Source organism: Leuciscus leuciscus (assembly GCF_965113295.1).
Source record: "Leuciscus leuciscus genome assembly, chromosome: 21".
Classification (NCBI taxonomy): domain Eukaryota; kingdom Metazoa; phylum Chordata; class Actinopteri; order Cypriniformes; family Leuciscidae; genus Leuciscus; species Leuciscus leuciscus.
The window spans coordinates 35898770-35913587 of NC_138745.1; the positions used below are offsets into that span (position 1 = coordinate 35898770).

Genomic DNA, 14818 nt, shown 5'->3' on the forward strand with positions numbered 1-14818 from the left:
AAGTAATTTGTATAAAACCAACAGGATGTCCAGTATCTCAAACGCTTGCTAATTACTTTTAATTCGACACGCCCACTCGCGCAAAAGTGATTCACATGCAAATCTCCACATGGGACGCGAACGCCCTCGTTACCTCAAACACAAAACACCAAAACACTTCACAAGTCTCTGCTTTTCGTCGAGTTTGGAAGACACGCTGTGAGCTTACATTGGATTTACATCAGAAGAAGAAGAACGCGATTTGAAGACAAGAAAGATGTAAGGTAAGAAATTCTTACTTATTAGTTTATGGTATTGTTGCATAAACTTCACATTAGAGTTGAACTGTTGCTAGATATATGGTGAATATTATACTATTTAGACCCGTGTTTACTGTTAAATACTGTTTGTGGATATCTGCTCAAACATAGATATGTATAACCATAATGTTTAATATTTTGGAGCGCGATCGCGTTTGAATGTAGGCTATCATATTTTGGAGCGCGCTGTGGGTTTGAATGTATCATATTTTGGAGCGCGATCGCGTTTGAAAGGAAAAATGCACCAAACATTAGGCTTTATGTTTTTACTATTATCTCATTTCATATCATCATAACGAATGGAAACATTTGAAGTAACATATGATAATCAATATATTTTTCTCTAGCATTGTTACTGAAATCTTTTGGAAGATTTATAGGCTGCTATAGGTTATTGTTATCATTATTTTATGCAGTACTGCACATAGCTTATGCCTACAAGGCACAACAAACATGGTGTTCATCATATTACAGTATATATTGTTGGAAACATTTGTGTGTGTGTGTGTGTGTGTGTGTGTGTGTGTGTGTGTGTGTGTATTCTGTGAATTTTAAAAAGCAATTTTAACCAGAAAAATCTAAAATGTATTCCCAAAATCGTGCAGGCCTAGTTTCTCTTGATACCAGTATGTTCACTTTTTTTCTTTTCTTTCAGTGACCAGATGCAACTGAGTCCTGCTGACTTCAACATTCACATGAGTCTCTGTACATGAACATGGTAAAGTGAAAATCAAACACCTTGGAAATGAAAGGTATGTACAATGTTTTTAGGAATGGCACAAAGGTCTCTGTCTTTGGATCATTGTTTTCAATGTGCTCTTTTGTCATTTGTATTTTTGGATTATGTTGTGTTGTAAATAAATCCAAACAATCTAAAAGCCATTCTTTTTTAAATCTCCTCATTCTTTGTGCAAGGTTGCTCTGAATGACAGGGCCTGATAGCTCCTAATAGGGCAGTTAGGGGAGTGTCTTTGTCTTTCTCAGGTGTGAAAAGCTTACATATTCATGAGATGATCACGCCTCTTCGAATATGGCTTTGTCACACAAAACACGTCTTAGAAATTTTAAATCAATATATTGTCTTATCTGAATGAGCAGTCAGGGTGATTTTCACATAGTTTTGGAGCAAATATTCTAGGCTACGTCATACAATTTTCAAAAGTCTTGTGAAGAAATAATCAGTATGGGTTTCATGGCCTTATTTCAGTGACAATTTTTTTTGGTATTTTCACAAACCACGCATAAATGTCATTATCTCAAAACTACAAACTTTTACATACATGCTGCTGATATATTATTGTAGCAGAGTTTGTGCTGAATACAGTGTAATTAGACTTTAGCCATGAAAATGTCACAAGTAACAGAAATAAGCACAAATGTCAGAGCATGTCAGAACACATCCAGGGCCCAGAAAACAGCTCAGACCTCAGAGGGTTAAAGGGATAGTTCACCCAAAAATGAAAATTAGCCCATGATTTACTCATCCCCAGGTCATCCTAGGTGTATATGACATTCTTCTTTCAGACGAATACAATCTTATAACTTAATACTGCACTTTTATGATGGATAGATGCACTTTTATGATGGATAAATGCACTTTTATGATGGATAGATGCACTTTTATGATGGATAGATGCACTTTTATGATGGATGGATGCACTTTTATGATGGATGGATGCACTTTTATCATGGATGGATGCACTTTTATCATGGATGGATGCACTTTTATGATGGATGGATGCACTTTTATCATGGATGGATGCACTTTTATGATGATAGATGCACTTTTATGATGGAAAGATGCACTTTTATGATGGATAGATGCACTTTTATGATGGATAGATGCACTTTGATGATGGATAGATGCACTTTTAGGATGGGTGGATGCACTTTTATGATGGATGGATGCACTTTTATCATGGATGGATGCACTTTTATGATGGATAGATGCACTTTTATCATGGATAGATGCACTTTTATGATGGATAGACGCACTTTTATGGACTTCAAAACAGAAACAGCCATTCACTGCCATTATAAAGCTTGGAAGAGCCAGGGCATTTTTTAATATAACTCTGATTGTATTCGTCTGAAAGAAGAATGTCATACACACCTAGGATGGCTTCAGGGTGAGTAAATCATGGGCTAATTTTCATTTTTGGGTGAACTATCCCTTTAAAGACGCAGGACAGAGTTTTCAGTGAGACTTACAGCACTCATTAATGAATCCAACACACTGACGGCAAACGCCGTTCCACAGGCGAAGGGTTGTGTGAGATACAGCTCTGTGTCGGGGTCGTCGTCATCATCCTGGTCCAGAAACTGGACGTTTGAGTCGTTCACTGCAGACACACACACACACTGATTGTTAGGAACGCAATTACTGTATTTAATTGAGGATTAAAGAATATTCACAGGAAATAACAGGACAACACAGGGTCAAAAATGAACACTTTTTGGAGTAACTTTTATCAGTGCAGTGGCTGCTAGATTTAATAAGAACTTTATTAGAAGAACAGCCAAAAAATTTTTTTTTAAATGAATCCTGTCTAGTTAATGTTTGTCTCCACACCTTCAGAACTTCTGATGAAACCTGCCCAAAATAAGTATGTTTCACCACAAAATTAAACTAAAATAAAAAACACATTTAAAATACATATTGCACAAAGATGGACCATTTTAGGACTTTTTTGTATTATATATTTTTTTTATGACAATCCCCCCAAATACGAATTCTCATTACTTTTCCAGTCACAATTTAAGTCAGAAATTTTAGATTAAATTTAATACAGTTATTTTTTATTTGCATTTATTGAACTGCCTTTTAGTTGATTTAAATAAATAAAATCAATTTGAAAAATGTGAGTAAAACAGGTTTTGGTGAGGAAATGAAATGGACCAGGTAAGTGTAATAAAAGTAAGGCTGGTAAATGTAATAAAACTTTATTAGAAGTTAAATGGTAAGAATAACAGCATAGAAGAACAATAAAGTCTAAATGTTCTACTTTTTATCCAGACCTTCTTGAAGCAACATGATGTTATGATGTGTATTAATGGATGAGTCTGATAAAACAAGTCTATATTTGATATATATAATAAAAATAATGCAAAATGCAGTTTCATGGTCAGTAAAAAACATTTATTGCCAGAAAATATTGTCAATTCATTGGCAGAAGTGGCAGGAAGTTCATTTTGGACCCTGAACTCGTGTGTTTCCAGTCTGAGACTCAGAAACGGAGTGACGGATTACTTTATTAAAGACAGTTGATCAGCAGTTTGACAGGAAGGACCAGCGTCTCACCACACAAAACCACACAGGACTCACAGCATGCGACAGTCACACACGGCGCTCATGCAAAAACACCCTCATAAAGCAACAGAGTGCATGAAAAGAAAACTGAAGCACTGACAGAACCAAAGGAATAAAGTCTAAAGGGTGAGAAATGAAGCTTGTGTTTCCGGTGAGCGCCCGTCAGCGGGTCTTACCCAGCTCAGTTATCATTGGGATGTTGTTTCCGCTGCTCTTGTCCTGGCTCAGAGAAACCAGGGGCAGCAACTTGTCTGTTTTAGCTATCAGCATAAAACAACCAGTTACCATAGCAGCTAGTCACCAGAAACCCAGAAACTAGCTTCAACATGACGTCTAGCAACTTACCACAACCACCAGTTACTAAAACAGCCATTTTACACAGCCAAGTGCAACTTTTTCCCAGGTTCCATTTGTTAACATTAGTAAACATGATCTAACAACTGAAAAATACTTCTAAAGCATTTATTAATCTTAGGTAATGTTAATTCCAACATTTACTGATACATTAGTGAAATTAAAAGTTTTACCTGGTTATATTATTTAATGGATTAATAGATACTGTTACAAATGTTTTGCTCATTGTTAGTTAATGTTATGGTAAAGTGTTACAGATGAGTTTTTTGAAGCATGCTGCATTTATTTGATCTAAAATAAAATAAACAGTAATATTGTGAAATACTATTACTATTTAGAATAAGTTTTTTCTATGTGAATATATAGTAAAGTGTAATTTATTCCTGTGATCAAAGCTGAATTTTCAGCATCATTACTCCAGTCTTCAGTGTCACATGATCCTTCACAAATCACTCTAATATGATGATTTGCTGCTCAAGAAACATTTATGATTATTATCAATGTTAAAAACAGTTCATATTTTTGCGAGTCTCACCGAGCTCAGTGATGATGGGAATGTTTGCTCCTGTGGTTATGGACGCCTGTCGTACCAGTCCGTGAACGGGACTGTTCTCCGGAGAGGAGCGATCCATTCCGGGAGGAGTGAAACCTGGAGCAGGAACACGACAGAAGAGCAACTATCAGTTACAAACAAAACCATTCCACTCCTTTCTGACTGTCTGTTTGGCTTTCACTGTTTTGTTCTGATAAAGTTATTGTCTCCTAAAAGAAAGAAGTGATTCTGAACTGAAACGAGTCGTCAGTAATTCAGTCTCACTTCCTGCTGAATCTACATAGGTTTGTAACTAATTTGTATAATGCCAGCCTGTGGTCTTGATTGGCTGAACAGCATCTCTTAGCTCCGCCCTCAAACACTGTAGTGTATCTGAGACTGGAAGAGTTTGGTTCGTGTTGTTCGTGTCGAGAAGACGCTGTTTTCTGAGATTGATACGGTTAAACCCACGCCATCGTCACTGTTCGTATCACTGTGATCAAGAGCTGAGATTCAGATATGATAATGAGCGTTTGGTTTCTGACCAATCACAGCAGACTGAGCCATCTGACCAATCAGAGCAGAGCATCTCTCAGAGAGGCGGGGTTTAGAGAGACTGAATCTGCAGACGAAGCGTTTCAGACACTGTGAGAAAAGAGCTGATGCTGCAATGATTATTATGAGAAAATTAAAGTGTTTTAGACCTTAAATGCATGCAAACATGTTGTTGGAGACTCCAAAACAACATTAGGAACCTTTAAAGTAGCATAACAGGGGCACTTTCAGATATTAAGTCTGAAAATGAAGTGAATTTATGCTTAAAATAAGAACAAATGATCTTGTTTTCCCTTTGAATCCAATCCCACTGTCAGATATGTGGTCTTGTTTTAAGCATAAACTCACTATCTTAAATCTCAATATCTCAAGTAATTCTATTTTATTAAACATATGTAATGGAAAACAAGACATATGTTCCGCATTGCATTGTTCTGACGGGCCGGTCCCGCCGTTACCTTGAGAGTTGGCCTGCAGAAGTCCAATACTGTCATCGAACAGCATAGACTTGATGTTGAGAGACGCCAGAATACATTCCTTATCCTGCAGAGAGGCGTCGTCGATATTGTTCTGATTGGCTGACAGGATGACGCACATGTCACACAAGTTGATGTTGACGGCTCTCAGATCGGCCCGGCTCAGCGGAGTGCCCTGAACGAGTGACAGGCATCAGAAACACGCCGCTGTACGCCATCACTGGTTTACAGAGAGAGACGCCACTCACCGGTAAGATGGAGACTTTGGGGAAGTTGTGTAGCGTCTCCCACTCTCTCTTCAGGTACTCCAGAGACCCCACGAACACGATGGGCTTCAGCTCATGATAATGGAAGTTACTGGCTCTCAGAGGCATCACCAGGTTACGCAGACCAATCAGGGCCGACTTCACGTCCCCGAATATACAAACCACCACGTGACCACTCAAAACGGTCATCGCTGCCTCGCTCCGAGTCTGAGAGAGAAGAACACACAAATATGAGTGATGACTGACCTCACGAACTCTAGTCTGACACCGTGTTGATAACCAAAACTACTGAAAAAACATTTAGGTTAATTTAAATAATATAAATGTTAAATAAAATAAAATAAAATATTAAAAACTTTCAGTTATACTTTCAGCAAACTGCCAAAGCAACATTTCTCATTTTCATTTAGTTGAAAACTGAAAACTGAAATAAAAAATAAATAGACAAAAAAACTCAAAATTATTAAAACTTATAACTTTAAGTTATACTTTGAGTAAATATTTCAGTTAGTTGACAAGGCAACATTTGTAATTTTCATTTAGTTTGTTGAAGAACTAAAATCAATAACACTAAAAATAACTGAAAAAAAAATGGGGGGAAAAATGAATATGCATATTTTTCATTAAAAAAAGTAATTAAACTGACAAAAACACAATCAAATTGTTAAAACTTACTTTAAGTTATACTTTGAGTAAATATTTCAGTTTGTTGGTAAGGCAACATTTGTAAATCATTTGAAAATAACTAAACTAAAACAAATAAAAAATTATAAAAACTGAATATGCATGTTTTTCTTGAAACTGACAAAAACACTATAAAATGATTCAAACTTACATTAAGTCATATAATATTTCAGTTAGCTGCCTAGATTAAAGTAGCATATCTAATTTCCATTTAGTTTAGGTTAAAGTACTAAAATTACTTAAACTAAAATTAAAAATAACTAAACTAAAACATAAAAAAATGTATATACAAAAAATGTTCTAATTTAAAATATTAATAAATAAAATATTATATAAAATATGATACTATAACGCTCGTCTGACATCTAAATATTGGAAAAAGTAGTGGTTCTGCTGTTCTGAAATGTGATTTCACTCAATTCTGTTTTGTAAAGTCCTGATTGTCTCACCAGGAGGACCTTCTCGATGTCTTTTGATGGACACCAGTGAAACATTCCTGTAGAATCATATTTCTTTATGTTCTCATCCATTGTTTCCATCTGATCGTGTCCTGGGACCAGCAACGGGTCATGCCTGAAATAAACAAACCACAAAAAACATTGAGAAGTTAAAACACCTACATCTACATCTTGACCAAATTCATGTTCCGGTTCCCTTTGTAACAAGACCAATGACACGCTTTAGCCTTTATAAATCCTACATTTGAGGAGAATGCATTGGACCCTGGGAAGCACGGCTCGTGTTACAGGACATGATGGAGAACAGGGAGTCTCAGGGACGTTTGATTTGCACATTAAAGAGGTGAAGGTTTCAGCAGATGTCAGACACAGCTGGCTGATGTGACTTTATTTTCAGTCTGTCTCCCCTCCATCATCAGGCCATTAGAGTCAGAGCTGTAGACGGCTCTCTTCTCTTCCTCCAGCTCTCTGTCCATCACATGTGATGCCCACCGTGACAGCGAAACCACACGGTCAGAGACGCCACACCGCGGGCAACCTGTGCCACACCACAAACACACACTTCCCCTGTCCTGATGTCCATTCAAGGGGTCATATAAACAAAAATCTGTCAAGAACATGAGTCATGTTTAAAAATAATAATAATATATATATTTTTTAATATATTTTGCATACCTAAAATTATATATATATTTTTTGCATTATCACATTATTTTATGACAATTAACCTCTCAAAAATGAATTCATATTCCTTTTCCCAATTACAATTATATTACAATATTATAAACAATGATATATATATATAACTTTTTTTTTAATTATAAATTAATGTATAGTTTTTTTGTATTAAATTTATCAATATAATACATTTATAGTATTATTGTTATATAACAAAAAAAATTATGAAAATGATTTTATCACTAATGTTACTAAACCAATCATTTACCTTGGTAACAACAGTAACAATTTTGTTAAGTCATTTAGATTTTATTTTCTCATTTAAAAAAGTTACAAAATGAGCTTCTTATGAAAATAATTTCACAAAGCAGAACAATTGTTCAGTGGTGTTTTCATGTTCGAGGACTTTTAGTTTGCCTTCATTATTTCCTGTGTTTCACTGTTTCTAGCACGTTTATCATTGGTTGTCATGGTTACTTTTTCACTGATTTCACACACCTGTTCCTTGTTTTTGACCCTTAGCTAGTTGTGTCGGCCTTTATAATGCCCTCAGTTTCATTTATTTCTGGTGTTGTTGGATTATTCTCTCTCTAAGTTGCTTATGGATCGGCTTCGCCTCGTCTTGACCGTGACAACAATTTTAATGGTTCTAAACATAAGCTTCATTTTCTTCATTTAAAAGATACAGGAGATTTTCTGATGTAAGAGCGTAACGTGACCTGGACATGTTTTGGTTCTGATGAATGTGAGCCGCTGTCATCTGAAGAGTCGAGATGAGTGTTATCAGACGTGACATCAGACTCGACTCCATCAGACCTTCACTGACAGCAGATTCATAAAGACTCAATCTCTCGCAGCGAAACAACGTTTAATGTTTCAACAAACCGCCTCGCTCGCTCTATCCGATACTCTCCAGGGCTTGATTTGTCAATGCTGAACACATTTACACGATCCTCGCCAGCAGAAAGTCGATAGCTGGCTGATCTGCTCATAGTGGCCAGACAACAGTGAGTGTGTCTCAGTCGGGTCCTGTAGCTGCACATGGAGAAGACCTGACACAAACACACTCAAATACAGGGTGATACGAAACATCATTTGGGATTATCATGAAAAACGAAGATAATAAATATAATGTAAATTGCATAAACATCCTGGAGAAATCCTTTAAACATAAAACTAAATAAAGTGGAGTGATTTTTAGATCACTGAGATTTATGAAGAATAATAATGTCACTAAGTTACTGAACATGTGTTCCCCCTGTGTGGGATCTACTTTGAAAATTTTTCAGAAATTGCTAATAAATATCACAAATGATTACAAAGGAGTGGCAAGTGACACGTTGAATTATATGTGAAATTTATACAATTTTGATAGCATTTTCTTGTAAATCTTTTATGTACAACTTTATTTTATTTACAAGTTTTTTTAAGTGTAGTGGGGAGTCTAATAGCAATAAATAAATACAATTTTTTTTTATTGTATAATTATATAAGTTTGTATTTCATTTTCTGGAATGATTTTGCTGCTGCTATATATATAGCTATATATAGCGGCAAAATCATTCCAGATATGTATATGCAAAATTATATAAATGAAAAAAATATGTTGTATTTATTTATGTTTTTCCAACAGTATATAATATTATATATATATATATATATAATATACTGTTGAAAAAACAAAACAAAATATTTTTACAATTATATAACTTTGTATATAAATTTCTGGAATGATTTTGCTGCTGAAATGCTTAAAAAAATACACACACACACATATAAAAATCAAAATATTTTTTTAATTATTTACTTTTTTATAGAACTTCCTGGAATGGTTTTATTGTTGCAATACATATAATATATATATTATATATTGCAGCATTTTTTTTTATATATAAATTAAATTTAAAAATATGATTTTGTATATAACTTATTGGAATTTTGGATTTTGTTACTGTATCAAAATACATAATGATAATATAACTACGATACTGGCCTCAAAATGAGGTGTATATAATTTTGTAGATAATGTTGTGAGTCTTACTTAATCTGTGTGTATATACATACAGTATATATATATATATGTGTGTGTGTGTGTGTATGTTTGCTTTATACGATAAATAAAGCAAATAAAACTGATAATGTATAGTGATAATATAACCAGGACACTGGCCTCAGATTGAGGGGTATTGCAGAAATACTAGATGAGAGAATATTTAGGTTATTTTGCATTGTTTATCATGAATGTGTGTCCATTGGCTGAGCTCAAACCCTGATGTTCTCCAGGCTATGAAAAGCATCGGTGTCCTGAGAGAGTCTCTCTTCCCTCATATAACCTGACACTAACATGCTTTCTAAAGAGCTCGATTCAATCTGCTCTTCATTACTAATTCACCCGGGCCTGCTCTAACCACAGCTGATACACACACACACACACACACACACACACACACACACACACACGTGTTTTCTGAGAGCCCCGAGGCTACAGCAGAACTGTGCAGACGATCAAACGCCTCGTATAAAGCTAGCCTGAAACGGTTATCCTGCTGTTTCTGTGTTACATGCCCATACGACACACACACACTCGTCTCAGATGAGCTGTGAAACTCGTTTCAGTCAGCGCTTTTCTGCAGTCTGGAATGTGAACATTACGCTACACAAGTAGTTTTGATAATGCTAATCATTATTTAAAGTAGTTCAACTGCAGTCACGCTAAAAAGGCTGAACAAAAAGTCATTTAAATGTGTTTTTAGACATAATATCAGATGATATTTACTTTTTTTTTTTATCAGAGCTGTTTTAATCTGCTAGTATTTTATTACACAATACGTTAATTTACGTGTGAATGTAATTTCGAATTATTGGAATAACTAAGAAATTTCACCGTTTACATTTTTTAGAGAAATGTCGTTAATGTGTTAATTTATGACAAAAAATCAGGAAACTTGATGAGGTAAAATAAACCATGCGTATGAGTTGACATCCTCTAGATTTGTGCTTATATATGAAAGTGCAATAATTCTGATGAAATGTAAACACAAGTTTTTGTGACTAAAACTAGACAAAAATTTTGGTCGATTAAAACTAGCTGACAAAATTAATATTAAATAGGACATACGGAAAATAATAATTAATAATAATAATAACAATAATTCTGATGAAATGTAAACACATTTCTCAAATGACAACAATCGATGGGATTATAATTTTGAGAAAAATTATCGTTAGCAATTTAACCATTATGCAGAAAGACAAAAAATATGACTACGTTTTCATTGACTAAAACTAGACTAAAATTTCAACAAAATCCTAAAACTAGCTGACAAAATTTATATTAAATAGGACATACAGAAAAAAGCATGTCGTCTATAAACGGAGACACAAAATGAATCAGTAAATCCATTTTGTTAACTGTTACATTTATATGAAATGTTCGTTTAATAACTCTATAATTAATAAATCACCAAATAATAAATCATATAATTAGATTAATCATACATTTTTATATATATATATGATTAATATAAATATGATTCATTATTTGGTGATTTATTTCCCTCTAAATCCCACTTGTTGTCAATTACAGTCCATATAATATGATTCATTCCTGTCTGGTGTCTTGATAAAGTATTCAGAAGATATTATTCTCATTGCATATTAATGGCTTTTATTAATTCAATAGCGGCTCTTTCATCCGTCAGAATCAATAGATGGATCTGTGATTCTGACGGACAGGATAAAAGGCAGGTTCTGGGAGTTAAAAGCAGGCGTCGTGTCGGACAGCTCTAAGTGCGGGTGAGACTCGGGGGGGATTCGGCAGCAGAACTACAGCCTGAGGCCACAGAGACTGATCCTGAACTGTGATTGGCTGGAGTCACTGGTGTCGTTTTGTGAGAGGATAGAGATGCCCTGCCACCTCCAAAACACACTCACACTAGCGCACACACACACGAGCAAGAACTAGACTGACATTTTCTGAAATATACAGTATGAGAAGAGTGTTTATCTGTGCAAATCTCACCATCACAATGCTTTATAGTCGATCATCTAATCATATTCGTTTGATAATTCCTTTTGGTTTCGCCGCTCCAAATGATTGGAATGTGCTACAAAATTAGCCATTTATTTCAATCTCTGCATTTAAAAAACTATTAGGGAGTGTTTTTATCACAGCTTGTGAATGTTTTAAATGAATGTATGTGTGTGTGTGTGTGTGTGTATTGTAATATGTTAGTATGTCCTCCAGGAGATCTTAATTCTCCTGCCAGGCTGTCGTTGAACATAACTTGTTCTTAAAGGGATACTTCAGCGATTAGCATTAAGCTTTGTATCAGTAGAAACCCGGTAGTGTTTTGGAATGACCGTGCTTCCCTCCCTCATGTCCCCCTGAGACCAGAGATTTCTGTATTGTGTGTCTGAAAAAAAAAACTCAGATTACGCAAAAATCGTCATTTATCGTCATCATCTGAGGCTCTTTTGTCCAGAGGCGAGAGACTCCAGCCAATAGGAGGAGCTCGTTCCGCATGTCTTCAACCCGCCCATAGGGGGATCTCACGATAAAACGCCATCTCTTCAGTTTCGAGTCGACTAGTAGCCTAGCTGTGTCATTTCTCCCGATACTGCCCTCTGTAACCGGTAGGCGTGGCTTGGGAGTGGCCTCGTAGGGCAGCGAAGCAAGTGCATTCTGGGAGTTGTAGTCTTTCATCCACATGAGCCAAAAATACATTTTCTGGCTTTTCTCCGTCTAGAAGGCACCAACTTATAAAATAATTTCACATTTCTACTACATAAATGACCCAATTTAAATACACATTCATCTTTGCAGCGGTGAAATATCCCTTTAAGTGACTTGCCTGGTTAAATAAAGTTTAATAATAGCTTTATAGTGTAATAATGCTATATTGCTTATTGAAGAGACACGTTTGCGCTCTCACCTGATTTTTGGCGAGCAATTGGGCGACGTTCTCATTCCTCCGTTACGCTGTTTCTTCTTGGGCGACAGAGCCGACTGCTGTTCCTCCTCAACTACTGAAACACCAGCGACAGTTTGAGACGCCACAACACTCGCTCATTAACAAACCATTAAAACACACTCCGAAACACACAATCAGACAGAGCGAAGGGATGAAGAGCATGGAAAGAGAAACAGTGGGAGTTTTGAGTGGGAAGTTTGACTAACAGTCCTTTACCAGCATTAGTTCCACACGTAGCATCCATTAAAATTATTATTTCACTCTCTTTTTAAATGCATATGCCCTGATAAATGGACAAACAGCTTTCAACTAGAGTCTAATATTAATTTATAATATAATATACTGTCACTAATATTAACTAACTCATCATTAAACTTATCTGCCAATGACTGGTGAAGGAAACGCACCCTGCCATAAATATTGCTTAGCCCATTTTTAATTAAATAATAGTTAATTATGTCCTAAAAACTATTACAGTTTTATTTTAGTTTAGCTTTAACTATAAACTATTAGGTTTGCAAGTATTCTTTTTTTTAAATATAAAAAACACTGTCTAGCTTTTAATTCACATGCACTTATAACTTTTTGCACCATGCAGTTTATAAAATAAAATAAAAACTGAATTCACTGTTTTTTATTTATTATTATTAATTTTTACAATACATTTTTATTAAATATTCATTAATTTTATTAAGATGCAATCATAATCCTGTTCCACATACTTTCTTTTGAGTGGCTTAAAATATGATTCACTTGTTTTTGGTTTTATTTTTGCCCCTAGCTCTACTAAACAACCTACAAAAACACAGTAAATGAAAAAACATATTTTTCCAATAATCAACAGAGGAGCGTTTTAGTATTTCTGAACTCTGTTAGAAACATGCATTTGCCACACTGCCAGGCCGAGTCTTACGGAGTCTGATGGTGGAGCTGGAATGATATCTGTATTTAACAGGGAGACTACAGGCCCGATGCAGACTGGCTCCTGTGCCTGTGCCTGTGCCCGCCTGATACAGGTCTCGAGAGCTGGCCAGGCTGAGTCTGTGCAGGTATGAGGCGGCGGGTGACAGCACACTCCCTTTACGGTTATTAACTAACGGCACCCGGACAGCAGGGGGCGCTCTCACTGTTCTCACTGCGCTCGCAGCTCGGTTTAGCGTGGCTTTAGGATTCTGGGGCTGGAATGTTGGATTGAGCTCATCGTTTACTGTCGGACAAGAAACATTCACTATCAGGCAGTGGAGAGAATCAGCCACATCTAGATATTAAAATAACATGGATTTCACTGGGTATTTTTATACTGTTGCTAACGTGTGACTGATATAATGTTGTTTATTTTTATTTCAATTTTACTTCAAATTTTATTTTAATATTATTTATTCAATTTATAGTGAACATTTAACTTTAGTATTTTTTATGAGAAATACATATATATATATATATTTTCCAATGCTATTTTACTGTCATCTTGACTAACAACTGTAATATTAAAGACATGTGCTGTTGTCAAATTGAGTTGAAACCTAATATTTTTGTTTGCTATTTAATATTTTTTAAATGAAAAAAATATATCATTAAATATCATTTTATTTAATTTTTTTATTTAATTATTTATTGATTTATTATCGACATCTGTCAGGTATAGTGGTGACATTCCCAAACTAAAGCTAGCTGAATTATTCTGCATTATTCTAAACTTCACAAAAAACTTCAGAAGACAGTGAAAACAAATGAAAGCTAAAGCAGTGAAGAATACGCCATATATAAAGTAATAACTCCACATAATCAGAACTGCAGTTTCGCAGCGCCATCTGGTGCTGGATGAGCGCAGGTGCATCACTGGAGATACACAGACCCTGAGAGTACAGTATCTGGACACTTACGGCCTGTGTGAACTGACTTCATACATCCACTAAATATTATCAATGAGCAAAAGACTTAAGGCCGATAAGAACGATAACTATACCTCTTTATTCTAAGCACGTGCTTGTCTGTCACATATTTATGTATGACTTTATGTACTATTTTGGACTGCTATACACCAGAACAAGTCGCATTAAATGTTTTTATGAGTAATGCACACTGAGGTTTGGACATGAGCAGAAGAATGAAGGAAGTGAGGAAGAAACAGCAGTTTCAGAAACACATGAGTAAAAATGTGGGAAAGACTTACTTGATTTGATGTATCCGTTATAGTTACTTTTAGCTGAGAAAATGCAAAGACAAAAGTGAA

The 14818-nt window shown here is 35.3% G+C and overlaps 1 protein-coding gene across 8 annotated transcripts in view; it reads right to left on the reverse strand.

Moving 5' to 3' along the window:
• The window catches only part of kcnma1b (potassium large conductance calcium-activated channel, subfamily M, alpha member 1b), a 137931-nt gene that overhangs the window by 15137 nt on the left and 107976 nt on the right, over window positions 1-14818 (reverse strand). For 4 of the 8 annotated variants that reach the window (XM_082152387.1, XM_082152385.1, XM_082152390.1 and 1 more), the window contains 8 exons: window positions 14759-14791; window positions 12547-12640; window positions 6926-7049; window positions 5775-5999; window positions 5509-5701; window positions 4499-4612; window positions 3786-3869; window positions 2511-2641 (listed from right to left, as the gene is read on the reverse strand). In XM_082152387.1, the coding sequence (XP_082008513.1) occupies window positions 2511-2641; window positions 3786-3869; window positions 4499-4612; window positions 5509-5701; window positions 5775-5999; window positions 6926-7049; window positions 12547-12640; window positions 14759-14791 (998 nt within the window). The remainder of the gene's footprint in view (window positions 1-2510; window positions 2642-3785; window positions 3870-4498; window positions 4613-5508; window positions 5702-5774; window positions 6000-6925; window positions 7050-12546; window positions 12641-14758; window positions 14792-14818) is intronic. The other 4 variants (XM_082152386.1, XM_082152391.1, XM_082152389.1 and 1 more) reach the window with 3 other exon arrangements.